The 25,746-nt window shown below is 35.3% G+C and overlaps 1 protein-coding gene and 1 long non-coding RNA gene across 9 annotated transcripts in view; one reads left to right on the top strand and one right to left on the bottom strand.

Annotated features, from left to right (window-relative positions):
* The first annotated feature begins 1,844 nt into the window (after positions 1-1,844).
* Positions 1,845-25,746, top strand: LOC106073631 (uncharacterized). 6 transcript variants are annotated; one of them, XM_056009838.1, is made up of 6 exons: positions 1,845-1,909; positions 2,064-2,182; positions 2,280-2,378; positions 12,010-12,074; positions 16,649-16,788; positions 22,006-25,746. In XM_056009838.1, exons 3-6 carry the CDS (start codon positions 2,347-2,349, stop codon positions 22,795-22,797), a joined length of 1,029 nt encoding a protein of 342 aa, XP_055865813.1. In that variant the 5' UTR covers positions 1,845-1,909; positions 2,064-2,182; positions 2,280-2,346; the 3' UTR covers positions 22,798-25,746. The 6 variants fall into 6 exon arrangements, with proteins under 6 accessions (XP_055865813.1, XP_013089694.2, XP_055865819.1 ...); XM_013234240.2 differs by lacking the exons at positions 1,845-1,909; positions 2,064-2,182; positions 2,280-2,378 and adding an exon at positions 11,411-11,531; XM_056009844.1 differs by lacking the exons at positions 1,845-1,909; positions 2,064-2,182; positions 2,280-2,378 and adding an exon at positions 11,429-11,591.
* LOC129922768 (uncharacterized) overlaps positions 2,428-25,746 on the bottom strand; it is a 34,707-nt gene continuing 11,388 nt past the window's right edge. The window contains exons 2-4 of one of the 3 annotated variants that reach the window (XR_008774627.1): positions 24,365-24,492; positions 11,288-11,430; positions 2,428-3,501 (exon numbers count right to left, since the gene is read on the bottom strand). This is a non-coding gene — a long non-coding RNA (uncharacterized LOC129922768). The remainder of the gene's footprint in view (positions 3,502-11,287; positions 11,431-24,364; positions 24,493-25,746) is intronic. The other 2 variants (XR_008774626.1, XR_008774625.1) reach the window with 2 other exon arrangements.

The raw sequence follows: 25,746 nt of genomic DNA, 5'->3' as shown, positions 1-25,746 counted from the left end.
AAAGTTATAATTTCAATAAACAGTATGCAATAGAATGGTTATACGTTTGTAGCTTAGGTGGTCGGTGTGCTAATTTTGACTAGATCATTGTATATAAAGGGGTCACTGGGTGGAAAAGTTTGAAGAGCATTGCCCGATGGATATATATATATATATATATATATATATATATATATATAGAGAGAGAGAGAGAGAGAGAGAGAGAGAGAGACTGTGGACAGACAATGACTTGTTCTGCTTGAGATTTCATAAAATATGCATGTCCGCTTAGTCATGTGATTTCCTGCACACTTTCCCATAATTGGATTAAAAAATAGTGTGTTGCTAATTGCAAAGCCTTTATCAGCTTACTTTGTCTGTATAGTAAAAGTTTGTACACGTTTTTTCTCGGATCAAGCTGAAATTGTGCACAGTTATTCGTTTTGCATGACAAACCAGAATAAAATAAAACTTATTGGTAATTAATTATTTTGTTTGGTATCTCGAAGATCTGAACCAAATTGTACCCTTCTTGACTGAAGTGGTAGTTTAAATTTAGTAATTCATGCATATGTTGCCACTCTAAATTGTAATAAACGATTTATAACTAATCAATCTTCTCTAGTCATAAGTACCTCTCCAGCAGAGTGGTTAGCACTTCGGCCAAAGGAGGAGTGAGTCACGATTTAAGTTTCGGTCGTCCTTCCCCCCCCCCCTTTTTTTTTTAAATCCTTTTCAAAACCAATTACGTTAAAATCCACCCTGATACACATCCCCCCTCCTTTTTTTCTTATTTTCCCAACCGATCCATATAAGTGATAGGATTATAGTGTATTGAGAAAGCTAAAAGCATGAAATTGTGCTAAACAAAACAATTGGTTAAAATATTATTAATCACACATACTTATTGTTGTTACTTTAGAGCTATTACAAATTTAATTGCATGACTGATCCAAACTAATTGATAAAATCACACTTCATATCAGCTGCTTTTTTTTAAATGTACTTTTCAGGGGCGTAGCTAGGAATTTTCCACCGTTTGGATACCCTGGAGGCTTGACCTCTTTGGGGGGTCCTTGTATTTTGCGTAATATTTAATTTTAAATGTATAAAAACACTCGTTAGGGGGCCCCCCTCAAGTAGGAGCCCTGGAGATTTTCAAATTCTTCCCCCCTCCCCCCCCCCCCCAACTATCTACACATTTAATGTAAAATTAGAATTATTTATTTTTAAACATTTTTGTTCGAGCATAAGTCGATGTACTCTAATGTTGACATATGATATATATTCAGCCAATTAAGTTTTATATCTTATTCACATAGTTCCCATTCTTCTTAATAATAAATGTACACACTATAGAGGACTAAGTATATAATTTTTAAGTTCGGTAAACCTTGGATGTTGAGCTGTAACATGTTTAGGTCCCTGCCATTAGTCTGTTTTTACAAAGCTTATATCAACTCACTATGTCTCACTTTGTCTATCTGTTTGTCTGTCTATCTGTCTGTTAGTCTGTCTGTTGTTTACACGTTATTTCTCCCACGTTCTCTGATCAAGTTAAAACTTCGCACATATATTCATCGCCATAGTCTTGGCTTCTGAACCGATGTCCCGGGTTCGAATCCTGGTGAAAGCTGGGGTTTTCAACTTTCGAAAAACTTGTGCATTATTGATATACCTAGTTTTATTGGCAGAGTTTTTTTCCCTTTGTTTTTTCAAAGAATTTCTTATAGGCAAGGAAAAGTAATTACTATTATTTGAATTTATCAAATTGCAATGGCTGAAAAATCGCCACAAAAATGGGTATTTGAAGTAACAATTTTATTCTCTCAGTAAGGTTGCATAGACAAGGATGAAGTGTTCCATCAGCAGAAAGGTGTCTGATGAAAGGTTTTGAGGCATCAGTGGCACGGCTTGTTTACCTTCTCAAGTTAGTTTTAAAGTTAGTGTTAATACCTTCTAATAAAGCTGACATCGAGCCCATACTTAAAGCTAGCCATAATAATAAACGTTTTAAGATGAAATTAATTTTTAGATGAGTCTTTAGTTAATTTTGAGTCTTCACTTTTGTTGCCTGGTTACAGAGCCTGGACACCACGTCAGAGAAATCAGCTGGTCATCAGTATGAAAATGTTGAAGATAGGCTACGGTGAAAAATTGCCAGACAAGGTCAAGATGTGGACAATGTCTATTTTATATATAAGTAAGTAACTAGAATCTAGAGTGATTGCTATTTTAAAGGTAACGAGTAGTTTCTTACTATCTAAAATTTTTCATGTATCTGATTTTGGCTGTTCCAGAGGTGACATAGAGATTCAAATAGACAGTCGGCTGTATGAGAAACAGTACCCACAGCTCCACTCAGAGATGAAGAGACTGTTGCCAGAACTAACTAAAGAGTAAGTGACATTTGTGTTGCCGAAGAAAAACGAATTCAAAAACTTATCAAAGTGACCATGAGTGTTTATTAGATGTCTTTTTTTAGAAGGGTATTTATTATATTATTTAAATTTTTTCCTATGTTTATTTCCACACATCTTCTTTTCCTTTAGTTTTAGGACTTAGATCAAAATCTCGACATTGTTAAAATAAAGAATAACAATTAATACAACTAAATGAATATATCCGCACCTATGTACGTTGAAACGATTACTATACTACTCAGCATTAGACAATGTAAGCCCTAAACAATTCTCTAGATCTAAATCTAGAATTTAGAATCCAAAGAATTCATGTGATGTATTGTGCTTAAAAAAAGTAAAGTTCCCCTTTCAGACTTTGTGGCAGATGATGTAAAGGTCATCTGATTCTGTGGCCTACGGTTAAAGAGGGTGTCATGTGGCCAGCACAACGACCAAACGCCTTTACGTTTCCCCAACAAATGTCAGGTACCCATTAGAGCTGGGTGGACTCAGAGGTGCCAAATGATTCCGAAATAAAAATTCCAGTTTTCACCAGGGTTCAGAAACCAAGCGCTTTACCACTCAGCTACCGCACCTCGTATTGTGCTTAGAACCAGTGGGAAAACAATTGTTATCTAAATCAACATTCGACTGAAAGAAGTTTGTGGAGTGTTTTTTATTCCTATGTATGAATGTGAACAATAAAACACGTTATGTTTTTGAATGTGTCAGAACATAGAAACTAATCGTAATGACAACTGACATCCAGGGATGTTTCTATAAACGTAACACGAATTTATTTACATGAAATTAAAATCTATGAAATGTAAACATACTATATAAAATAGCAATATGAATTAATTCAAACAGTTCTAAAAAAAATACTAATAAAATGTGTATACTTGAATGGAGAACAGAATATGATACTTATATACTCTTATTGCTAATGTAGTAGCTCAATGATCTGTTAGAAGTTACGGTTGTACTTGTCTCAACATATTAACTTCTTCTCAGGCAACAATCTGTAGTTCCTCACGTCTTGACTATTACCAACTCTCTATCTTCTTCAGGATACAGTCGTAGTCAATATACAGGGTTTGAAGCCACACTAACACTGACCCTAAAACAATAATAGTGTAACAAATGATATAGTTTAATTCTAACAATTATACGATATCCTCTACAGCTTCAACAATCATATATCTTTAAAATAAATACAATGAACTTCCCCACTAAAAGCGGATAGATAACAAGTTTTTCAACAGCAACAACATCTGATATTAGACGAAACAGTCACTAACATGACCCCCTCTTACACCAAACAGTACTTAAGTCACTAACATGGCCTCCTCTTACACCAAACAGTACTTAAGTCACTAACATGGCCTCCTCTTACACCAAACAGTATTTAAGTCACTAACATGGCCTCCTCTTACACCAAACAGTACTTAAGTCAATAACATGACCTCCTCTTACACCAAACAGTACTTAAGCCAATAACACGACATCTTCTTACACCAAACAGTACTTAAGCCAATAACACGACATCTTCTTACACCAAACAGTATTTAAGTCAATAACACGACATCCTCTTACAACAAACAGTACTTAAGTCACTAACATGGCCTCCTCTTACACCAAACAGTACTTAAGTCAATAACATGACATCCTCTTACACCAAACAGCACTTAAGTCAATAACATGACATCCTCTTACACCAAACAGTACTTAAGTCAATAACACGACATCCTCTTACACCAAACAGTACTTAAGTCAATAACATGACACCCTCTTACACCAAACAGTACTTAAGTCAATAATATGACACCCTCTTACACCAAACAATACTTAAGTCAATAACATGACACCCTCTTACACCAAACAGTACTTAAGTCAATAACATGACATCCTCTTACACCAAATAGTACTTAAGTCAATAACACGACATCCTCTTACAAGTTAGTGCTCTACTTTCTTGTATCTACACACGACAAACTAGTCATTCTCGCAAATCAAAACATTAAGGAGTAATTCACGCCCGATACTAATTGGAGTCATCCAGACAGTCATAATAAACATACTAAAAACGTATGAAGACTCTGAAAGAATGATTATAGTTTTCATTTTCATTTTATGAAAGACAGATAGATTGCTGGAGTAAAAGAGGACAGGAATTTGTGTCTTAAGTTATTTACCTTGTTACTTTGTGGATAGTTGAAGTCTTGTGGTTCATTTTGTTTAAATGTGTATGCTAATTATTTTGTATTATTGATCTGCTGTGTTACAAGTTATTGTGTTTTAATTACATCTCTGTTGAGCTCGTTTTTTTTAGGGTCGAAGTCATAGAGTTTAACTACCCTAATAAGCCAAGCAAAAGAACGTGATAAGATGCAATAAAGGAAAACAAAAGATCACCTACAAAGATTGCAGCATACAAGCAGAATAAAAATAGTAGTAAGGTCATACGGTGGCCTGCTGATAACTTTAAAAATGCTAACTACAACTTTATTGTCATATTACAGGAATGAGCAAATGCCTTAATCTAGGAAACAGTATCAATGGGTTGCGGGTGTTTTAATGCAGGCAGACGAGTATAGGGTAACTGATGGGCCAAAAAAAAAGAGTGTTTGTGCAAAGTTTATGTTAGAGGGTTGCGGGCCGTTCGATTAAAAGAGAAACAAATGGGACTTGTAGAATATTATGACTAGAAAAATTGTGATGGCATTTGAGTGGAGAGAGGCGTTGTAATGCGAACCGTTTTATAGCGTTTTATTGCTATCTAATGAACTGATGGGACACCACAAATGATCTTTCGACGGTCTTTCTGTATTCTTCTATGTCGTATGCCTTGGATAGAATCTCTTTCAATGACAGACCTGTCCATTTTTAATGTTGTCTTCCCATCGCTTTCTTTGCCTATACTTCTTTTTCCTGGTACTGTTCCCTAAAGGAAAGATCTTTGCGAGACATGAGGACATGGGTAATGGCCATAACGTTTTTATTTGCTTATTTCGACATTGGTTATCAAGGTCATTGTGAGGCCCGATGTTCGTTTTGATTATTTTTCTAATTTGTTCGTTTGTGAGGCTGTTATTGTAGGTGATACCCAGGATTATTCTAAGCATCTCAATTACATCTAGTTCTAAGGATAGCGTCCAAGATTCGCAAATAATTTGTTCAGACCTGTGACGTGGCAACGAGCTATTTGTATAATCTGCCCACAGGTTGCCTCTGGTGGATTCATAGGGGCGACGGTAGGGGCCATCGCCTCCCCCCCCCGCCCACACTCAACAGAACCCTCCTTCCTTAAGGGGTGAGGTGTATTTTATACACAAATCAAACAATTATTAATTTTTCTTAGAAGAATATTTACTAATTATTTAAATTTATAGAACGTCGCCCCCTTCTGATGGTCGGGGAATACAAATACATCTCCCCCCCTCCCCAAACCCAAATTAGTTGGATTGGAAAGTGGACGATATTTGTGCAGCAATCACAGTTTGTGAACAACGCAAGACAAATAGACGTAGAATATGTTCTACTTATTGATATTTAACCTACTTTTTTTTCTCTCTCTTCCCCTATGCTACATTAGCCAATGTTGTGTGACGGAAGGCGATTGCATCCGCCAACCATCCCCCTCCAACACTAACCCTTCGGGGGGGATGAGTTATGTGCAGGAATCATTTGGTCAAATATAAATGTTACTTATTGATATTTTAACTCATTTCTATACAATGTGGGGTTGTCATTACAATTTTGGAAATATGTCGTTTCCTTCGAGGGAGGGGGGTATTTTATTTGAGAAATTACATAATTTATGTAACAAAGTCAATATATTACCTTTATACTAAGTTTTATTGGTCTCGCATCACCTCTCCGCTAAAGTCAAATGCAATCATTAGTAATGAATAAATATAAAATGAAGAAACGACACGTATATTATTAATCTTTGACATTGTAAACCCTTCCGTTTTTTTTGACAGAAAATATTACGTACATAACAGAATGATGAAATAGCGACATTTATGTATGTTATTCTCAAGGTCCTAAAATGTCTTTATTCTAGCATGATGTTGTTTGAATAATTTAAAGAAAGACTTTGTTTGGGGAATCTTATGATTCATAAGAAACTTATAAAAATGTCGGCGACACTTAAACTCCACTTAATCTTAATCAGTTTTTCTCAACCTGTGGGGCGCATTTTTCTCAGGGAAAAAAATCGGTGTTATTTGCAATAAAGCCAGGGCCTAGCAATTCATATTTAAATATTTATCAAGTAAAAGCTTTTTTTAAAAGGTTCTTAAAATTTAGACATTTGAATAAATATCTACCAAGCAAATTCTATGCGTTTTGCGCTCGTTAAAATTGTCGAATTTCCCCAAAGCATTGCAGCAATCTTCTGGGAATTCTTATTGACGTCTTCTTCTGACCAAAATTGGTCTAAAACTAAATGTTTCGCCTAAAATGAAGATAAACTTACTATGAAAATGCCAAATAAAAACACATTTACACTACACGTGCCTCCATCGTTACTCACACTTTAACATCAGCATTTATTTCCCCTTATTTTACTTCACTTAATTTGGCCTGCATTTTTACTAGGCTGAATAATGAACATTTAGAAAATGAGTTTCAACATGTAAGAGAGCAAGACCCGACTTAGGACGCTTACAGTACTCGACCATACCCCATAGCTCTCAAATATACCTATTGTTAGAGTTTACATGGGGTTAGGGTAGCGATTTGTAAACAAAATCGCTCCCATTTCCTTTCGAAAATTCTGGATCCGATAGTGCGTTATGACGACGCAGCTCAGTGCTGAGGCCTATTAGAACGATTAGTCTTAGTCCATTGCACTAGAGTTGATGGAAGAATGCCCTATCAAAATTGTTACTATCTACACACCTCAAGTAGCCGATTTTATGGCGGACACTTGAACAACTAATGTGAATTGTGATACCTATAACTAATATGTGGAAGTATCCCCAGTTAGCTCGGCCCTCGACTTCGCCTATAGCCAATAAAGGTAATTTTAATGTTCGAGGTGTTTGTCTTAGTTTCTATTAGAGGATGTGATATAGTTATTTTTATATCTACCGCTTCGGGGCATTTTTCTGACGTCATCGATCTTCTTGCCTGTCTTGGCTTTTCGACATATTAATCTTTGCCCTGGAACCTGGAACTATCATTTTTGGTTGGACTATTTTGACCCCTTTTAAGAATGAGTTGTCTATGATAATTTTTAGCGGCCCCCAAAAGGGGAAATACGCTATTAGTTTTGTGTCCGTCTGTCCGTCCCGTTTAGATCTCAGAAACTAGAAGAGAAAATGAAAATCGGATATTATGATAGTTTAGATCATTTAGAATTCTGATGCAACGGCTGCTTTTTTCTTCTCCGAAAGGGAACCATCTAATTTTAAAAATTATATATATAAGCAGATATTTAAAAAATTACACCACTTTTGAATGAAAAACTTCAGGGGAGGTAACTTTTTTTAAAAAGGCCATAGACTTCAGCATTAATAAATCACGTTTCATTCATTGTTTCGCGCATTGGTACAAAACATATGCATCTAAGGTCACAATGGTAAAAGTGTGAATTAATCATTATAAAATATATTTTCCATTTATTAACTAACTCATTCAACAGAATACTGATTCAAAAGTTGTTTTAAAAAATTGATACGAAGTTCATTTTGGTTTCAAAAATAAAAAAACTACTTTTATAGTGCGCAATTTAGACATACTGTACATACAGTAGACTACACTTGACAGTCTAAATATATTTATAAAACGAGTTCTAGTCTAGATATAGTAGACTCTATATCAAGATTCTATATAGTTCTAGATCTAGATCAAGACTTAGATATAGACTTAGATCTAGATATAGACTTAGATCTAACTCTTGATCTAGAATCTAGACTTAGATAATTTGATCTATTTCTAGATCTAGGCTTAGATCTAGTTCTAGACCTAGACTTAGATCTTGAATCTAGACTTAGATCTAAAACAAGGTCTAGATCTAGCTAGATCTATCTAGTTTGTATGACAAATGACAATTGAGATATAAATTTTTATTTGCAAAGGGAAAGTCTTGTTGTCATTTCTACACAAGTGTTTGGTTTGGTTTGGTTTTGGTTTTTTGGCACATCGGCACACTTTAAGGCCATGTCGTGCCCGTATTCCCTTAAGGGTTACTCTCCCTTCGTATCACTGGAGCTAAGTTTTATTTAGTTAAGTTATTAAAAACAAGGTCTATTCACAGTTAAACTAGTAAAGTAGGTTAAGATTTTTTTTTTCGTGTTGCCAATTTAGGTAATTTTGTTAGAAGAATAAATCTTTTTTAGTTTCTCTTTATTACAATGTACCATGCTATTAATTTTGAATGTATGGATAAGGTTAATAATTATTATTTAAAATATATAATTGTACGCTAAATGAATATATGGAAATGCTGTGGCTGAGGGGTAAAGCACTTGGAACTGGAAGTCCCGTGTTGGAATCCTGGTGAAGACTCTAGGTGAACCACTTCGGGGGCCGATTTTGAGTTTTTTGTTTCACACAAACTGTCTTTGTAACCTTGTTTTATGTGTATGATTTATCCATGTTGTCTATCCTATAATCTTAAAGCCAGCAATTCTTGTATGTAATGCGTATCTATTTCTCTATATAAATCTATATCTATTTATTTATGTTTCTAATTTTAGTTTTAAAACGGCAAGTTCTTTAAGGTATATATAAATAAGAGAAACGAAAACTCTCTACTCATTGCAAGATTCGAGGTCGACCGTTATATCGGTTTGAAAATGTTTTATTATCGAAAAATCAATTTCGCTACAATGTTTTATGAATTAAAAATTCCATATTACGTCAATGGGAAAGAAACAAACATGACACCGCTTACGTCAGTCAAACTACAGCAAGAAAGGGAGAGAAAACGTGATACTGCTTACTTCACTAAGCTTACATAGGCTTACATAGCCAACAAAGTACGAGCTACCTACATGGGGACATGGCTATCTGCAAGGAAAATGTAAAATAAAATATAAAACACTTTAAGTACAATAATAAAATCATTCATCGACATTTTTTTGTCTTTCCATAGCTCCATAATAAATCAATCTACATATTGTTTGTAAACGTATGCACATTATTAAAGTAGGTAAAAAAGATGAGTATTTATTAAATGAATTGTAATACTATACTAATACTACCAGTGAATACCCTTTTTATAGTGTAACTTTCATTCTTATACCAAGAATGATAAATAAATATTACGTAGTATTATTTCCTTTCAAAGTGCGTAATATTGAAACATTAGAAGTAAGAAACAAATATACATTAAGTCAGAAGTGAAGAATATTCTAGTGTTCGATGTGCTAACTGGTAACTGCTATCCCCTCACCTGCAGGTACGCGCTTCCCAATACAGTCGGTACACGTTTTAATTAAGTATTTAGTTTGATTGCTTGGTAAAATTTATTGTGAATTATTAAACAAATAGATTTCATTTAAAAATCTGATAAGTATTCTTTTTAAAGTAAATGACTAACTATTCCAAGTGTTGATAGCTTATAATAATTAACATAGTCTTATTATGAAGGGTAATATTTTGTTTTAAAGGTGAAGTATTACAATGTGTTTCGAAGTCTACTGTCCCATACCAAAACAAAGGAAATGGTCATAACACAGCTTCTCTACGCCCTACTTGCTCACACTGAACATAATCTACATCTCGCGGTCAACGAATGTTCCTACGCTGCCGCCTCTTTTTAGTTTTACTATAAACCTCAGAAAAACGAAGGTCATGTTCCAGAAGTCACCCAATAAAATATACTTAACATCAAAAATCATCGTGAATGGAGACGCCGTAGACCTCTTCACATAGCTATAGTTTTCAAACTATTTTTGAAAGGAGAGATCATAATCATCATCAAACTCCATTTGAGTTAGGACTTAAGAGGGTAAAATCCTCTCTTGCAAAAGCCCTAGAAAGAAACCCTGTTGTCTTGCAAAGTGAATACATGTCACCATACAGGTCGAGAATTTTTGGTTTCCCAGACCTATCGAGACGGAGCAGTCAAAAATAATTTGAGACACGGTTTCCTCTTCTTCCTCGCAGTGGGGTCCCAAAGTTTGTCCATAGCTGTGAGAAATATGAGCCAACAGGACAGTGGTCTGTCCTGCTCTGTGCTATAATAGTTTGCTCAGGCCTGAATAGCCTCCACCACGGGGAAATGCGGTCAGAGCAAGATAACATTGATGTTTCGACAAAATAAAACTTTGTAAAAAAAAAAAGTCTCATTAACTTTCTGTCACTCCTCGCATAACACTAAAAGATCAATGAACACTAAAATGAAGAAATACAAATAGTTCGTTAGCGTCTTTGTTCGCAATGAATAATAATAATATTAATATTTATTGTCCGTATGGAAATTTGACAAAGTTTATATCAGATTTTCCTTATTTAATAATTTGATTGCCAGGGGAACAAAAGAGTGTTTGTGTCTGTTTGGTTCCGGAAAATATAGAATACGTGAATGTTTTAAAAAAACAAAAACAAAAAAAGTTTTTGAAAATGAAAAGTTTATTTTTTTTTTAAAGTCATAACTAATAAAATACTTCAAAACAAATACAGATTAATGCACGGTTTCTATTCATTTTACGAAAAAGTACATATTGACGTAACAGTGCTCCTTCTATACGAGTGCTATCGGGGAATGGAAAGAGTTGCCTGAATCAGCCTTAAAATTAATGATTAAACTGAGTTTGAGACTCTAACTTACATGGCTATATTTACAAATAGAAATGCTCAGGATAAGATAAGATAATTAATTATGTGACACTTAATTGGTCTCTCATTCCGTTTCTGATAATTAAGTTAAACGCTGGAAGACAACTCACTTAAGTCAATGAAATTGTATTCTTGTCTCTGAGTCAGTTGTCATGAGTCATCCTAACGTCTTGTTTTGTTTTGTTTTTCAAGACGATTGACTGGGTCAATAAATGTCAGATCGGGTAAATCCGTATCAACTGCAATTTTAAAGCTGTGAAAAGAAAACACATGCAGAATTAGGCTTCGTTTTACAACAAAAAAAAAATTGAGTAATGAATTGACTTGTTTCATTACTTAAGGATTTTATTACATGTAAGTAGATCAGAGGTGTAGCATTATGTTCCGGATGCCACTCGCATAGAGGAGCTAAAGGTCTCCGAAACAAACAAGATTTTCCAGAATTGTTTTTTTTATTTTCTGACAAAGTTATATTTTAATTCACATTGTCATATTTCGTTTCTGATCCATGATCTGGTTTTTAAAGCACCAATACGCCATTTAATTTTGCAGGGGACGTGCTCAGGCCATATCTGATGTAATCACCAATCTAGATAGAATGTCATAAGTTAGTCACAAACTGACTTTGTGATTCTTAAAATATAATCGGGATTATAGTCTAAATCTTAAGCTTTAATATTATTTGCAAATTTTTACAATTAATAATGCAAAGAACAGTGCATGAGTTAGTTGCTCTAGCAAACAGCATTTAAGTAAGATTTTTAAACAGATTTAAAAGATAGTATTAACTTTTATTTCTTATATGTATATATGATATATATATATATTGCAGGCTGTATACAGATAAAGAAAGCATGATGCCAACAGATAAAGGAACCAAGATGAGAGGAACAAAAGGTATGTCTCTAGTGTACAATGTTGTTATCATAAGTAGACATCTAAATGGAGAGCCTCATTTCTAAGGTTTTCTTCTCACCCAAAATTTAAACCAGGGCCAGATTTAAGGGAGGGCAGGTGGAGCGACAGTTCCGGGCTACAGCCCAGGGACATTCCCAAAAGAAAAATCCATAGGAAGGAAAATTAAATTTAATCTACAAGTACCCTCTTTCGTTTATATTTTATCATACTTTTAGTTATTAGGATTTTTATTAAAGATTTCGAAAGTGTAGGGACCCCAGCATCCTACCCGGCCCTGATTTCAACACCACTAATTGTTCACTTAACAATTATACATTTACTTGAAGAAAAAAAAAATTAAAAAAGCTTATATGAAATGTAGTTGAACCAATAATTTCGGATCACTCATGTAATTTTTAATGTCTAATAGATCTAGACAAAACATAAATGTCCGCGATTATATTTTTACCCATTGTTTTTGTTTAGCTTTTTTTTAAATACTCTATGATCCTATCACTACTTTGGAACAAAAAAAGTTGCGGGGGGGGGGGGAGAAAGAAAAGAATTGTATTGTTAATCGTTTTTTAAATGCATTTTAAGTAAAAGAGAACGACCTTAATTCGAACTTAGGAATCAAGCCTCCTCAAACCTACATTCTAAACACTAGCGAGGTGTGAAGGAAAATAGAAGATTGTAAAGATATCTAATGTTTGTTTTAAACTTTACTTTAACGCGGCTACTTATAAGGGGGACTAACTCAACTTATACCACCACCTTAGTCAAGTGCGATTTCTTTCTCTTGTTCGAGATACCAAACTAAATAATTAATTACCAATGCTAATTGTTTTTTGTTTGTTTGTTTGTTTTTAATCATTGTGTTGTCAGTTAAAAGAAATAAGTTTGCAAAATTTCAGCTTGATCCGAGTTTGGGTGTTGGAGAAATATTGTGTACAATTTTTTTACCAGACAGACAGAGTGAGTTAATGTACGCTTTGTATTAAGGATCGTTTAAGGAGTGTTAGACTTGGTATTATTTAAGCTAATTTAACTTTTGAAAAAAAAGAAACTTTATTTGAATGTTTTTTTTAAGAAGACATAGATCTAAGTTTTTAATAAAAGTGTGCGAGTTTGTGTTTGGGAATCTAAATTAAATAGGGTTTTTAACACAAAAAGTTTAGAGGGGAATTCGATTACATTTTGAACTGTACGTTCACATAGGGATTCTTTAAAAATAGCAGCGTGTATGCGAGGGAAGAAAGACAAATAATATGAAGATAAGTGATTTCGATAACATAAATACAAAATATAAAAACAAAGAGAACTGAAGGAGAAATATTAAGAGAGAGATTTTAAAATAAATAGAAAACAATGTTACAAAGCGAGTTTGTGTTGAAACAAAAACCCAGATAAGGCCCCTTGGGTGGTCCACTCAGAAAGGTATCAATATTTTTAACAAGAATATTAAGAGCTATGAACTGAAACGGATATGATCTTATTTGGTGTAACGAGGGCCAGATACTTGCATGACGGCGCCATTCCCTGTCCATGCTTGATCACAGGCGAGTATCTCCAATTAGGTGGTTCACCTTGTGTGACGACTACCTAATTTTAATGAACCACAAAACATCGAGATAACAAACTCGACTAGCTTTCTTTTCTATTAATACAGCACTTTATTTCCTCTCTAGTTTCTACCTCACAACCTACACTAACAGGCCTAGCCGCTCTACTGACTTCTGCATTCCTGACCTCTCGCTACCCCGCTAGGCTGACCCATTCAACCGCTGGACAGGTACAGAACAGGGGCGTAACTTAAGGGTGACACTCATGCTCCACGACATATACACACACACACACACACCAAGATCCTTTCACAACACCTTGGTCTTGAACATGTGGCCGTTGTAGTCCATCCTGGGACTTTTCCGCCCTGGCTGGTGACCTTAGTCTAGAAGGCCTTCCTCCCTGGCCGGTGACCTTAGTCTAGAAGGCCTTCCGCCCTGGCCGGTGACCTTAGTCTAGAAGGCCTTCCGCCCTGGCCGGTGACCTAAGTCTAGAAGGCCATCCGACCTAGCTGGTGACCTTAGTCTAGAAGGCCTTCCGCCCTGGCCGGTGACCTTAGTCTAGAAGGCCTTCCGCCCTGGCCGGTGACCTTAGTCTAGAAGGCCTTCTTCCCTGGCCGGTGACCTTATTCTAGAAGACATTCCGCCCAGTGCTGCCATGTTATCACCTCCCCCTCACATGGTTTAGTTCGCCAGCTGAAGCAGTTTTCCAGGGAATTGCGCTTGGAGCCACATGTGAGAGATTTAGAAGTTGGAAGGGAGACCGTTGAGGCCGTCCACCTAAAGGTGCAGCGAGTCGGACCATCAAAGGTATTACCCTTTTCAAGTACCCCTTATGCCCTTAAAAGAATGGACGGACCTGCCTTTGAAAGAGGTTCTAGCCAAGGCAAAAGACAGAAAGGAATGGAGAAAGCCGGTCGACAAATCTTGCCCCAACGGTCCAACAGTCTAAGGGATAGGTAACGGTAAAAAAAAATAAACTGAAAACTATCAACAACCACAACCCAATCGTCACCAATACAAAACGAAGAAATGTTTAAGTTTTGAACTTCTTGCCTATACTATTGTATTGATAGTCTGAGTGATGACATGATGCCACAGGATACTGAAGATAATGTTAGTATTATTACATCATTCATATTCATATGTGTTGAATGAAGAGAGCAAGACCCGGCTTAGGACGCTTACAGTACTCGACCATACCCCATAGCTCTCAAATATACCTATTGTTAGAGTTGACATGGGGTTAGGGTAGCGATTTGTAAACAAAATCGCTCACACTTCCTTTCGAAAATTCTGGATCCGATAGTGCGTTATGACGTCGCAGCTCAGTGCTGAGGTCTACTAGAACGATTAGTCTTAGTCCATTGCACTAGAGTTGATGGAAGAATGCCCTATCAAAATTGTTACTTTCTACACACTTCAAGTAGCCGATTTTACAATTTTTGTTTTCCCATTTTCCCCACCGACACTTTAAATCTGAGCAAGTTACGTCTGTCGACACTATCGTTATTAAGAAGTGCCCGCTTGTAGCATGCTCGTAATATGTCAAAATAGCTCTGGATTTACGTCCGTAAGTCTGACAATGTTCTGCTTACCTTCCAGTGGCCTACACAAATTAAAAAGTATACACTTTTTAAAATTAAAATACTTTTACATACATTTGTATGTTTGTAAAGTTCCCCATTCAGACTAAAGGGCAGATGATGTAAAGATCATTTGTTTCGGTGGCGTACGGTTAACGAGGGTGTCAGCACAGCTACCAACGGCCTTTACTTTTACTAACTAATGTCAGTTACCCATTAGAGTTGGGCGGACTCAGAGGCGCCCAAAGATTCAGAAATTAAAAAACCCAGTCTTCACCAGGATTCGAACCCGTTACCCGAGATCGGAAGACAAGCCCTTTACCGCTCAGATACGTCGCCTCCTAAATAAGCATGTGGCACATAAAATGGAACTTTATTAAAGCTTTCGAAAAATCCTGCCCCTGAATCCGGCCCTGAGTATTTGTGTGTAATCCTTTAACTTGCATTTATAATATGAGACACTGCTTATTAAATTTGGTTTTAAATTATATTTTATTTAGGAACATACTAAATGTAGTTTTTATCTTTTAAAACAAAATTAAATTCTTTCATAAAATTGTAAGTAAATTGCTTAACAGAAAACATATTATTATATTGCAATATTCTTTTATACTATTGCAATTTTCTTAAAGGATTTTTTTTTATCAGAGAAAATAGCAAAACCTTTTCCATAAATATTAAAAAATATATATTGTATGGTTTCTAATCTAACTAATTAAGGACGTAAGGACGGACGTACAGACAGGCCAAACAAAACAAAATAGTGGATATTTCCCTTTTGTTGGCTGCTAAACTATGCAAATTCAGATGCGTCACTGTTGCCAACTAAAAAAGAAAAAAAATACTTTGTGCTACAAGTGAGAGAGCTTAGTAATTATACGAGTGGTCTCTAGGGAAGATGATGTAAATCTCATCTGTTTCTGTGGCCTACGGTTAACGAGGGTGTCTTGTGACCTGCACAACGACCAACAGCCTTTATTTTTCCCCAACTAATGTCAGGTACCATAAGAGTTGGTTGGACTCAGAGGTAATTAAAGATCCCGAAATTAAAAATCCTATTCTTCACCAAGATTTAAACTCCAGAATTTCATTTTCGGGGTGGGGTTGGGGGTTGAACCCCAAGAACCCCTATTGGTTACGCAAATGTTATCTGGTATATAATAATTTGTTTATTTATACTTTGTTTTCTTAACATTGGATATAACAACGAAAAGCTTTCTATTGACGAATTAGCTTTCAGAACAATTTCTAACAAGTAGACATAGATCTATGTTTTAAATTTAACGTTGTTTTTTTTTTTTTTTTTTTTAATGGTGAATTCTCAATTTGTTTAATGTCATCTAAAATAATATCTTTTTATGTCAACTGTTGAACAATATCTACTTAAGAAAGACAGCTTCAATATCTTTTAATTTTTTTTCAAAAGGCCGTTTGAACTATGAAGTAACCTACCGAAATAAGGAGGCGCAGGAAAACTCAGCTAGTTCTTGTACGAAAAACCCAGGACATGAAGGATTTATTTTTGCTGAGAACTTCAGTATAGAGTCATTGCCTGAGTCTTTTAGAGTAAGTCAAGTTTATATTGATATCTAAATTAAAAATACGCACTAATTGACCCAAAAAATCCGTGGCAATTGTGAAATATCAACAGTGTAAATCAAAGACGTCTGTTTATCAGGGCAGAATGACATTAGCTTAAATGTACAATCACGTCTCATTTTTCAGGCTGATTTAATTATATAAAATCACCAATTATTATATATACAAACCCAACATTTCAAATCAAAGTAGCCTACAGTAAAAGATACTATTTCAAATATCAAACCTCAACATTTCACTACTACCTGCAATATATCCGACAGCGAAGAAATCCACAATTGTATCACAATTGTGAAAAACAACAATGCTAATCTGTTGTCCAATGTCTCTACATGACACAAGATTTACTAAACTACACTCTAGTTCAGCTTATAAAATATAAAAATAAAACATCATCCTTTAGTTAAAAGTCTCTATCTAGATATATTATCTTTCTCAGCTAAAGAACAAATTAAATACACATATACCAAGATTCTTAGAACGTATTTTTTACACACTAAATATAAACTAGGATACAGTATCAGATTGTTAAAAATAAATAAGTAGGATATTGTTACGATGGACATATAGTCCTGAAAACACTTGAAATAAGAAAAAAACACAAAGTTTAATCAGCCATCTTGGCTACTAGAGTAGCTTCCCCTGTGCATCGGCACAACTCTTCCTAACATATAATATTCCCTCTTCTTCCAAAAAAAAAAAAAAGAAAGTTGAAAAAAAAAATAATACAATCAAATTGACAAAACTATTTACAACCGTAAATATATACAGTTCCTAAATATAGTCTCCATATCTCGACGGTTTCTGTAGAGTGGCCCTAGGTCGCAGAGAGTACTGGTGAGTGTTTGGGGCGTTGGGTGGACTGTTCATACATTTATTCTCTGCGTCTGGTGAAATGTCAGTACAATTACTTTCTCTACCTGGAGAAAAGTCTATGTTGTTAGTAGTGTCAGGTCTTAGGTGTCTTCTGTTTCTTTCATACTTGAAACCTTTGCTGTCGCTTCTCCCGTTTGGCCGTGGCTTCTTGTTGTGACATTCTCACAGGATGCTCTCTTCTTGGCAATAGCGTTCTTGTTGCCCTTCCAAGGAGCATCTGAGCCGGATTTAAGTTGGTATCTTTCTTGGGTGTATTTCTATACTCTAATAGGGCTTCATAGGCATCTGATTTGGATCTTTGGATTTTTTAAATCAGATTTTTTAATATTTTCACTGCTGCCTCTGCCTTGCCGTTTGACTGATGATGTCTTGGTGAGGATTTGAAATGGTGGACACCCCATGCTTTCATAAATGAGGTGAATTCAGCAGATGAAAACTGAGGTCCAAAATCACTGATGCACACTTTGGGGACTCTATATCTGGCAAACAAATGTTTTAGTTTTCTTATAACAACTTGACATGTTGTCGTGTGCAAATGTTCTACTTCAATAAAATTTGAATAGTAGTCAACTATGGCAAGGTATTATTAGACAAATATTTGTAACACATCTATTCCAACCTATCCTAGGGATTTGAATCCTCATTATGCTGTATTAAGCTTTCTTTCTGGTTTGCAGGTTTACTTTGCTGACAAGGTTGGCATGCATTAGCTATTTCTTTTATTCTTGCCGCTATTCCCGGCCAGAAAACTGCGTCCCTTGCTCTTCTCATCATGGCATCATACCCTATATGTGCCTCATACCCTTTATGTGCCTCATACCCTAAATGTGCCTCATACCCTAAATGTGCCTCATACCCTAAATGTGCCTCATACCCTAAATGTGCATCATACCCTAAATGTGCCTCATACCCTAAATGTGCCTCATACCCTAAATGTGCCTCATACCCTAAATGTGCCTCATACCCTAAATGTGCCTCATACCCTAAATGTGCCTCATACCCTAAATGTGCCTCATACCCTAAATGTGCCTCATACCCTAAATGTGCCTCATACCCTAAATGTGCCTCATACCCTAAATGTGCCTCATACCCTAAATGTGCCTCATACCCTAAATGTGCCTCATACCCTAAATGTGCCTCATACCCTAAATGTGCATCATACCCTAAATGTGCCTCATACCCTAAATGTGCCTCATACCCTAAATGTGCCTCATACCCTAAATGTGCTGCATGTAGTTTGGTCTCAACTTCTTTTCTTAATGCTCTTGGAATAATTATTCTCTCTCCTTTCATTAGAAGGCCATCCTCATAGGTCAGTACATCTGCAAGTGACCAATATTGTGTTCTAATACAATATGATGCTTGTCTGGCCAACCATTCAGTATGTACTGTTTCAACATCTGCATCTCATTGACTATTTTGACTTCACCTTTAACTTTATTTAACATTATATCTGGGAGGGCCAGTCCTACAGTGTTGATAGAGGTGTCAGGAAAATCTTCCTGCTTTGGCAAATGGTCTCTGCTTAGCGTGTCAGCAATTTGTAATCTGTTTCCTTTGGTATACTGGTACTGAACATCGTAACGGTACAAACACATCATTAAGCTTTGAAACTTTTAGATGCACAACTGAGGGATTTATTGAGTATATTTTCCAATGGCTTATGATCATTCTGTATTATTATTGTTCTGCCGTACGTGTACTGGTTAAATTTTTCTAGAGCTACTACTACAGCCAAGAGTTCCTTTTCGATTTGAGCCCACTTTTTCTGAGGCTCTGTGAGTGATCTTGATGTGTATGCTATGGGTTTGTCATCTTGTAGTAGTACAGCTCCTAGGCCATTTTGACTGCTGTCCGCCTGAATAGTTACTTTCTTCTCCGGGTCGAAATAACTTAGGGTTTCATGATTGGATATCTTCTGTTTGATACTATTAAATGCTTTCTAAAAGTCATTCGACCACACGATTAGCTTGTGTTTCTTAGTCAGTTCTTTTATTGGTTGTACGTAATGTATCATTCCACAAAATCTACGAACCGATGTAATGTCTTCAGGGGTTTTTAGATTTGTTATGGCTCTCACCTTGTTTGGGTCTGGTTTTATTCCTGACTGGGAAATAATGTGTCCCAAAACACAATTTCTGATTTTCGGAATGCTGATTTCTTTTCATTTAGTCTGATGTTCTTTTCCTTTAGCCTATTGAGTAATTTTGATAGGTTTTCCTCGTGATTTTTGCGAGCCTCTTCTGCTGTGTTCCCCTTGCCAATTACCATTATATCATCCACCACGTTAAAACATCATTTTGGTCCCTCCAACGCATCATTCAAATGTCTTTGAAAAACTTCCGAGCTTACTTTGAAACCAAAAGGAAGTCTATTCCATTTGTATCTACCGAATGGGATCGCCATTGCAGTGAGACCTGATGAGTCCAGGTCTACTTTGATATGCCCAAAAGTTTCCTGAATGTCGACTTTGCTAAATATCTTGGCGTTACCCATTTAGCGAAAATGTCTTCTAGTGTTGTTAGGTTGTAATGCTACCTCAGTAGTGCCTTGTTCAAGGGTTGAGGATCAATGCAGATTCTGATCCTGCCATCTGATTTCTCTACCAATACCATTTGGCTAACTCACTATATGGGCTCAGTTATTCTTTCCAGAATTCCTCGTTCAACTAATGAGTTTAGTTCGACCCTGACTTTCTCTTTTAATGCTATCGGATTTCTTCTACAAGGTAGGACTTTGGGCCTCACTGTTTTCTCTATTTTCAATTTGGCCACGCCCAAGTCACCGAGTGGGTCAATGTTTTGATGTTTGTTCCCTGTGGCTTCGACTTTGGCAATAAATCGGTCTTCATTTATGTGAATGAGTTCTATCTTCCTCAGTGTTGATAATCCTAGCAGGCATGTTAGATCATTTGCTTGAGTAATGCTGTATATTTTCTTTTTGCAGACTGAGGCGAAATGATTCCTGCCTCTACAAATGTGACATGATTTTCCACAGACCGGACATTTTTCCTTTATGTATTTATGGTCGCCTTTGCAAAATGTACATGTTTTCCTTTGTCTTGGCCCTTTGTCACTCTGTTGATATTCCTTTCGGTATTTTGAGCCTGACTTAGATGTTGAGATTCTTTCAATCGTTGGTTTGTCCAAAAGTTCGTTTCGTCCTTCTCTAATATCCTTCATTTGCCTTTGTGATCTTTCATATATCCTACACACATGTATGCATTTCTGTAAGGTTAGTGCATCGTCTTGCAACAGTTTCATCTTTCAGTTTTCTCTTCTAACCCCTAAGATAATTCGGTCCCTAATCAGACTCTCTTGCCAGTTTCTTCAGGGCAGTTATGTACGAGTCAATGTTCTCATCTTCCCCTTGTCTTCTCGTACTGAAGACATATCTCTCTTATGTTTCATTGGTTCTCCCAACATAGAACTCTTCAACACTCTTAAAAATTTCATTTATTTTTTTCTCCTGCCCTTTTCCAAATGAATCAAACACGTCTGCTGCCTCACTTCCAAATATGGTCATTAGAGTTGCTACACGTATCTCTTCTGTCTCTGTTGTGAGTTTCGTGGCCTTTCCATAGTTATCCCAGTCTCTTCTGAATCTTTTCCAATTGGCCGCCATATTGCCTGTTTGCAATAGCGGTTACGGTACTGGGAAATATCTGTTAGCAGTTGCCGTTTTAGCTGCTGTTTTCTTATATTTTCCTCCAAGTTTCTCTAGGTTATCGTTTACCTTTATTAGATGTGTACACCGCTGCCACCATGTTACGATGGATACTAAAATATAAAAACTTGAACTAAGAACACTCTCAAGTAAATACATATAAGTTTAATCAGCCATCTTGGCTATCAGAGTAGTTTCCCTTTTGAATGGGCACAACTCTTCCTACCATATAACATTTCATCAACATCACATGGTTAAAAATAAAAAAAAAAACTAGGATAGTTGTTCAGATGATTAAAAATAAATTAAAAAAAAAAGGAGCATATTTGATCAGACGGTTAAAAAAAATAAGAATAGTTGGATAGATGGATAAAATATGTTAAAAATATGATAGTTTATCAGATGGTAAAAAAAATCTAGGATTATTGATCAGATGATTAGAAATAAATAATAAAAAAAAAAACTAGGATCTTTGATCAGATGATTTAAAAAAAAAAGTAGGATAGTTGATCAGAATGTTAAAATATATAATGGGAACAATGAATGAAATGGTTAGAAGTTCTTAAGCTGGGGATACAAAAACAAAAGTCTTTGGTACTCTAAATTTCTTTAGATTTTCTTAATTTAATTTTTCTATTTCAGACTCCAAAAATGTATGAACTGTGTCGATGCCTGATTAACTTGACTTGTATGATTGAAGTCTTTGCCACTAGCAAGAATCGATCAGCTTCAGACAACTTTAAAGATCAGCTTGGTGCAAGAATTGGAAGCGGGAGTGTTTATATCCCCCTTAAATATACTCATAAAGGTGGACACTGCCCATGCCCAGAATGTAAAGATCCAAAGAACGCTGGAAGAGAGTTTTATGAGGTGTACGTCACCACTGCCCATCACGTCGTCTTTGACAACTACGAAGCAAGACGAACGTACGTCAAGCTACACTTCGATAGTGAGGACATCACAAATTCTACAGTGACACTTCCAGGTTACAGAATCGTCAACTACAATGCTGAGGCGGACAGGACTATATTGAGCTGCATCACCCATGACATAAGAATAGTTGAGAAGATCCAAAAGCTAAGAGATTCCGCAAAAGAGTTTGAGGAATACTTTTGTAGTCATCCTTTAGAAACAAACCCGAGCTACAACCTGACTGTCATTGTGGGGCATCCGCATAGGTGGCCTAAAACTATCAGCTTCGGCTCCTGCATCCAGGTTCAAAGTATTAATAGCGATGAAAGCAACAAAGGTACTGTCTGGACTGAGTACAAGTACAATGCCCCAACCTGCCCTGGGAGTTCCGGAGCTCTTGTCTGGATCTACGGTAAAAAACGAGTGGGCTATCGTGACAGCGACATTACGACACATACCCATTGTGGATCCGAGGATGGCATGAACAAAAGTGGGTTGGGTTTAGAGTTTAAGACTCCATGAGATTATCTGAGATAAATATCTTGATCAACAGTCAAATGGCCATTACTTTTTGGATGTAAAAAAAGAAGCCATTTTTAAACTGGCGACACTTGAGTGTCCCTTAAGATAACGTAGTGTACGTGAGAACCAAGTCAATGTATGTTTAATGTTAGGAAATCTAAAACATTAGGTATAGTTGCAAATATCCGTATGTCGAGAATGCACTATAGATATGGTCTACAAAAAATAATCTATTCCATGTAAGACTTAATGTTGTTACTTAAAGTAACTCGTCTATGGAGCGCATGATGGCATGACTTACATACCGAAGGGGGCTTACGTTTCGACTCCCTAAACACTCATTTTAATGTCGTTGTTTTTCTCCTTCATAGCACGTGCAAGCTTGTGCTTTAAATTACTTTTTAAAGTTCACCAAATTTGTTTCCTTTATGAAAGTTAAATAATTTGTTAAAAATATGCGAAATAAATTTGATTACACACACAAAATACTGTCATTGTCATTAATTACTTCTCATAATCATAAACGGAGCCTGTTTAGTTAATGAATATTACTATTTTTAGCAGCTCCCGAAAGGGGAAAAAACGCTATTAGTTTTGTTTGATCTGTCTGTCCGTCCATACGTCCGTCCGTCCGTCCAGTTTAGATCTCAGAAACTAGAAGAGAACATGAAAATCGGAATCATGATATTTTAGATCATTCAAAGTTCTTGTACTTTTTTTCCAAATTGAAACCATCAATTTTTTTAAATTATCTATTCAAGTAGATTTTTTTTTTAAATACACCACTTTAAAAGATCATAGACTTCTTCATTAATAAAACAAGATTTATTCAAAGAATCGCGCATTGTACAAAACATTTGCATCTAAGGTCACAATAAAAAAAGTATCAATGGATCATTATAAAATATATTTTTTATTTATTAATGAAATCATGATTCATATTTAAAAAAAAAAATTAAATACTAACTTCGTTTAAGTTTCATGTTTAAAAAAAAAACGAAAAAACTTTCATAGAGCATAGTATGACATATCTTTATTATAGGCCTACACTTAACAACAATCTACATTAGGTTCAATAGAGGCCAGAATTTTGAAATTAAAACGTAAAGTCATACGAATTCTATTCTAGATCTAGATGTTTAAATGACAAAGCACAAAGTTATATCATTTCTGTCTTAAAATATAACAAAGGAAATCTGTTCAGGTGATTTTTTGTCTGTTTCTAATTTCCAAATGTCATAAACAGTGGGATTTTATAATAGAATTGACACTTATTTTACATTTGAGTAAAAATCAATAGTAGTAGGTAATCAGTTCACTTTATTTGTTCAACAAAAGAACTAAATAGCAATAGTGTTTATTTGAACATATTTGAAGAAAGTTGATGGGGAAGGGATGACACCCTGAGCTACCGCACTATATGAGCTCTATATACTGTGAATAGTTATGAATTCACTAACAATGAACTTGAGCTATAGCAGTTGAGTAAATTTAACTTTAGGCTTAATTTGTCAACACAAGGCAGGCAACTCCTCTAGTGATTCCATTCAACTTTTTCTTTACTTACCTATCTTGCCTGCAACAGCACTAAATCAAGAATTAACCCAAGGAGTTGAAGGGAAATGCTAAAACTTGAAAACAAACCCCAGAGATTTGAATACTTCCCAGGAAACTTTGCAGTCTCTTGTGTGCCTCCTTGAAGATTTTAAAACATATTTCTTGAGACATTATTAAAAAAATGATTTGATTTTTAATTATTTAGATAATTATTTACTTTGATTTAGTGAATGTCAGTTTCTTTTCTTGAGGCTGCATGTTCATTGTATTCAATTTGAGACTGAGTCCAGCCATGTGAAATATTTTTCACTTTCTTTAAGTCATCATAAATTGTATTTTTCCAAAGTCCACGAACATCATTGTACATTGAAAGTGAAACCTACTAATCATCTTTTGTTGCATACAACTGTTGACAGTTGCGCTCATGCTTTTTGTTTTTAATGGCTTTTTATTTTATTTATATTTTGTTAAAATGACATTTACAGCTAAGTAGGGCTGTGTGCCACGATGATTGGTAACAAGATGTGTAAATAACACAACTATAAACATTTTTTTTTACTTTTTCTTTTTTTAAATAATTATTAAAGTTTTTGTAGTATCCATCCAGGTGATGGTTTCACACCAGCAACTAAATGTTTTAATGTTATTTGTGATTTTACCATCACAAAATAGATATAAGACACCGATTGCAAAGACAAACAGACACAAACACTCTTTTGTTACCCTGACAATCAAATAATTAAATAGCAAAAATTTGATATAAACTTGTCACATGTAAATTATGAGTGAGTGGTTTGATTTCTTATAGTTATAATGCTTTTTGTTTGGTGTAATGCACAAATTGTAAGACAAATTTTTATACGGACAATATACGGATAATATTATTATTATTATTATTTCTTCATCTTTACTTAAGCAAAAGTGCATTATGTTTTAGAGAAACAAAAAGTCGCCAATGACAAATTCACATGACAATAATGTATTTAACCAATGAAGAATGAACTATCAGTGTGTTAAATAAGAACTATGTTAATTTTATATGTCTGTGTATCACTGTCCATTTCTTAAATCCCTTTTTATACAAAACAGTCACATATTGGTAACAAATATAATGTCAGTTCTGACTTAGTCTTGATCTGTTCCTAAAGTGGACTTAGTTTTATAGCTTCATTCGAACATGTGCTTATGCTAAGTAGAAAAATAAGCATGTGCTTATCTTGTGGCGACTCTATCCAACCCAATGAAAGATAATTTACTGCATGCTAGAGACCTTTTTCTCTTGGCTGACATTTGTTGTACATTACTCGTTAACTGCAACATTGGCATTTAAACATTTATGTATTAACATTTTTTGTTTAATAAAATAAAAGAAACGTATTTTAAAAGGTTTAA

Source organism: Biomphalaria glabrata, chromosome 14, assembly GCF_947242115.1.
Source record: "Biomphalaria glabrata chromosome 14, xgBioGlab47.1, whole genome shotgun sequence".
Classification (NCBI taxonomy): Eukaryota; Metazoa; Mollusca; class Gastropoda; family Planorbidae; genus Biomphalaria; species Biomphalaria glabrata.
Note: the sequence above shows the minus strand (reverse complement) of the source record. Positions and strands in the feature narration are given on the sequence as shown.

Bases quoted from the DNA above. Each gene is read 5' to 3' on its own strand.
- LOC106073631 (XM_056009838.1), top strand. From the start codon at position 2,347: ATGAAGAGACTGTTGCCAGAACTAACTAAAGA. The intron at 2,379-12,009 runs GTAAGTGACATT...TATATATTGCAG, and splicing joins TTGCCAGAACTAACTAAAGA to GCTGTATACAGATAAAGAAA. The intron at 12,075-16,648 runs GTATGTCTCTAG...TTTTTTCAAAAG, and splicing joins CAAGATGAGAGGAACAAAAG to GCCGTTTGAACTATGAAGTA.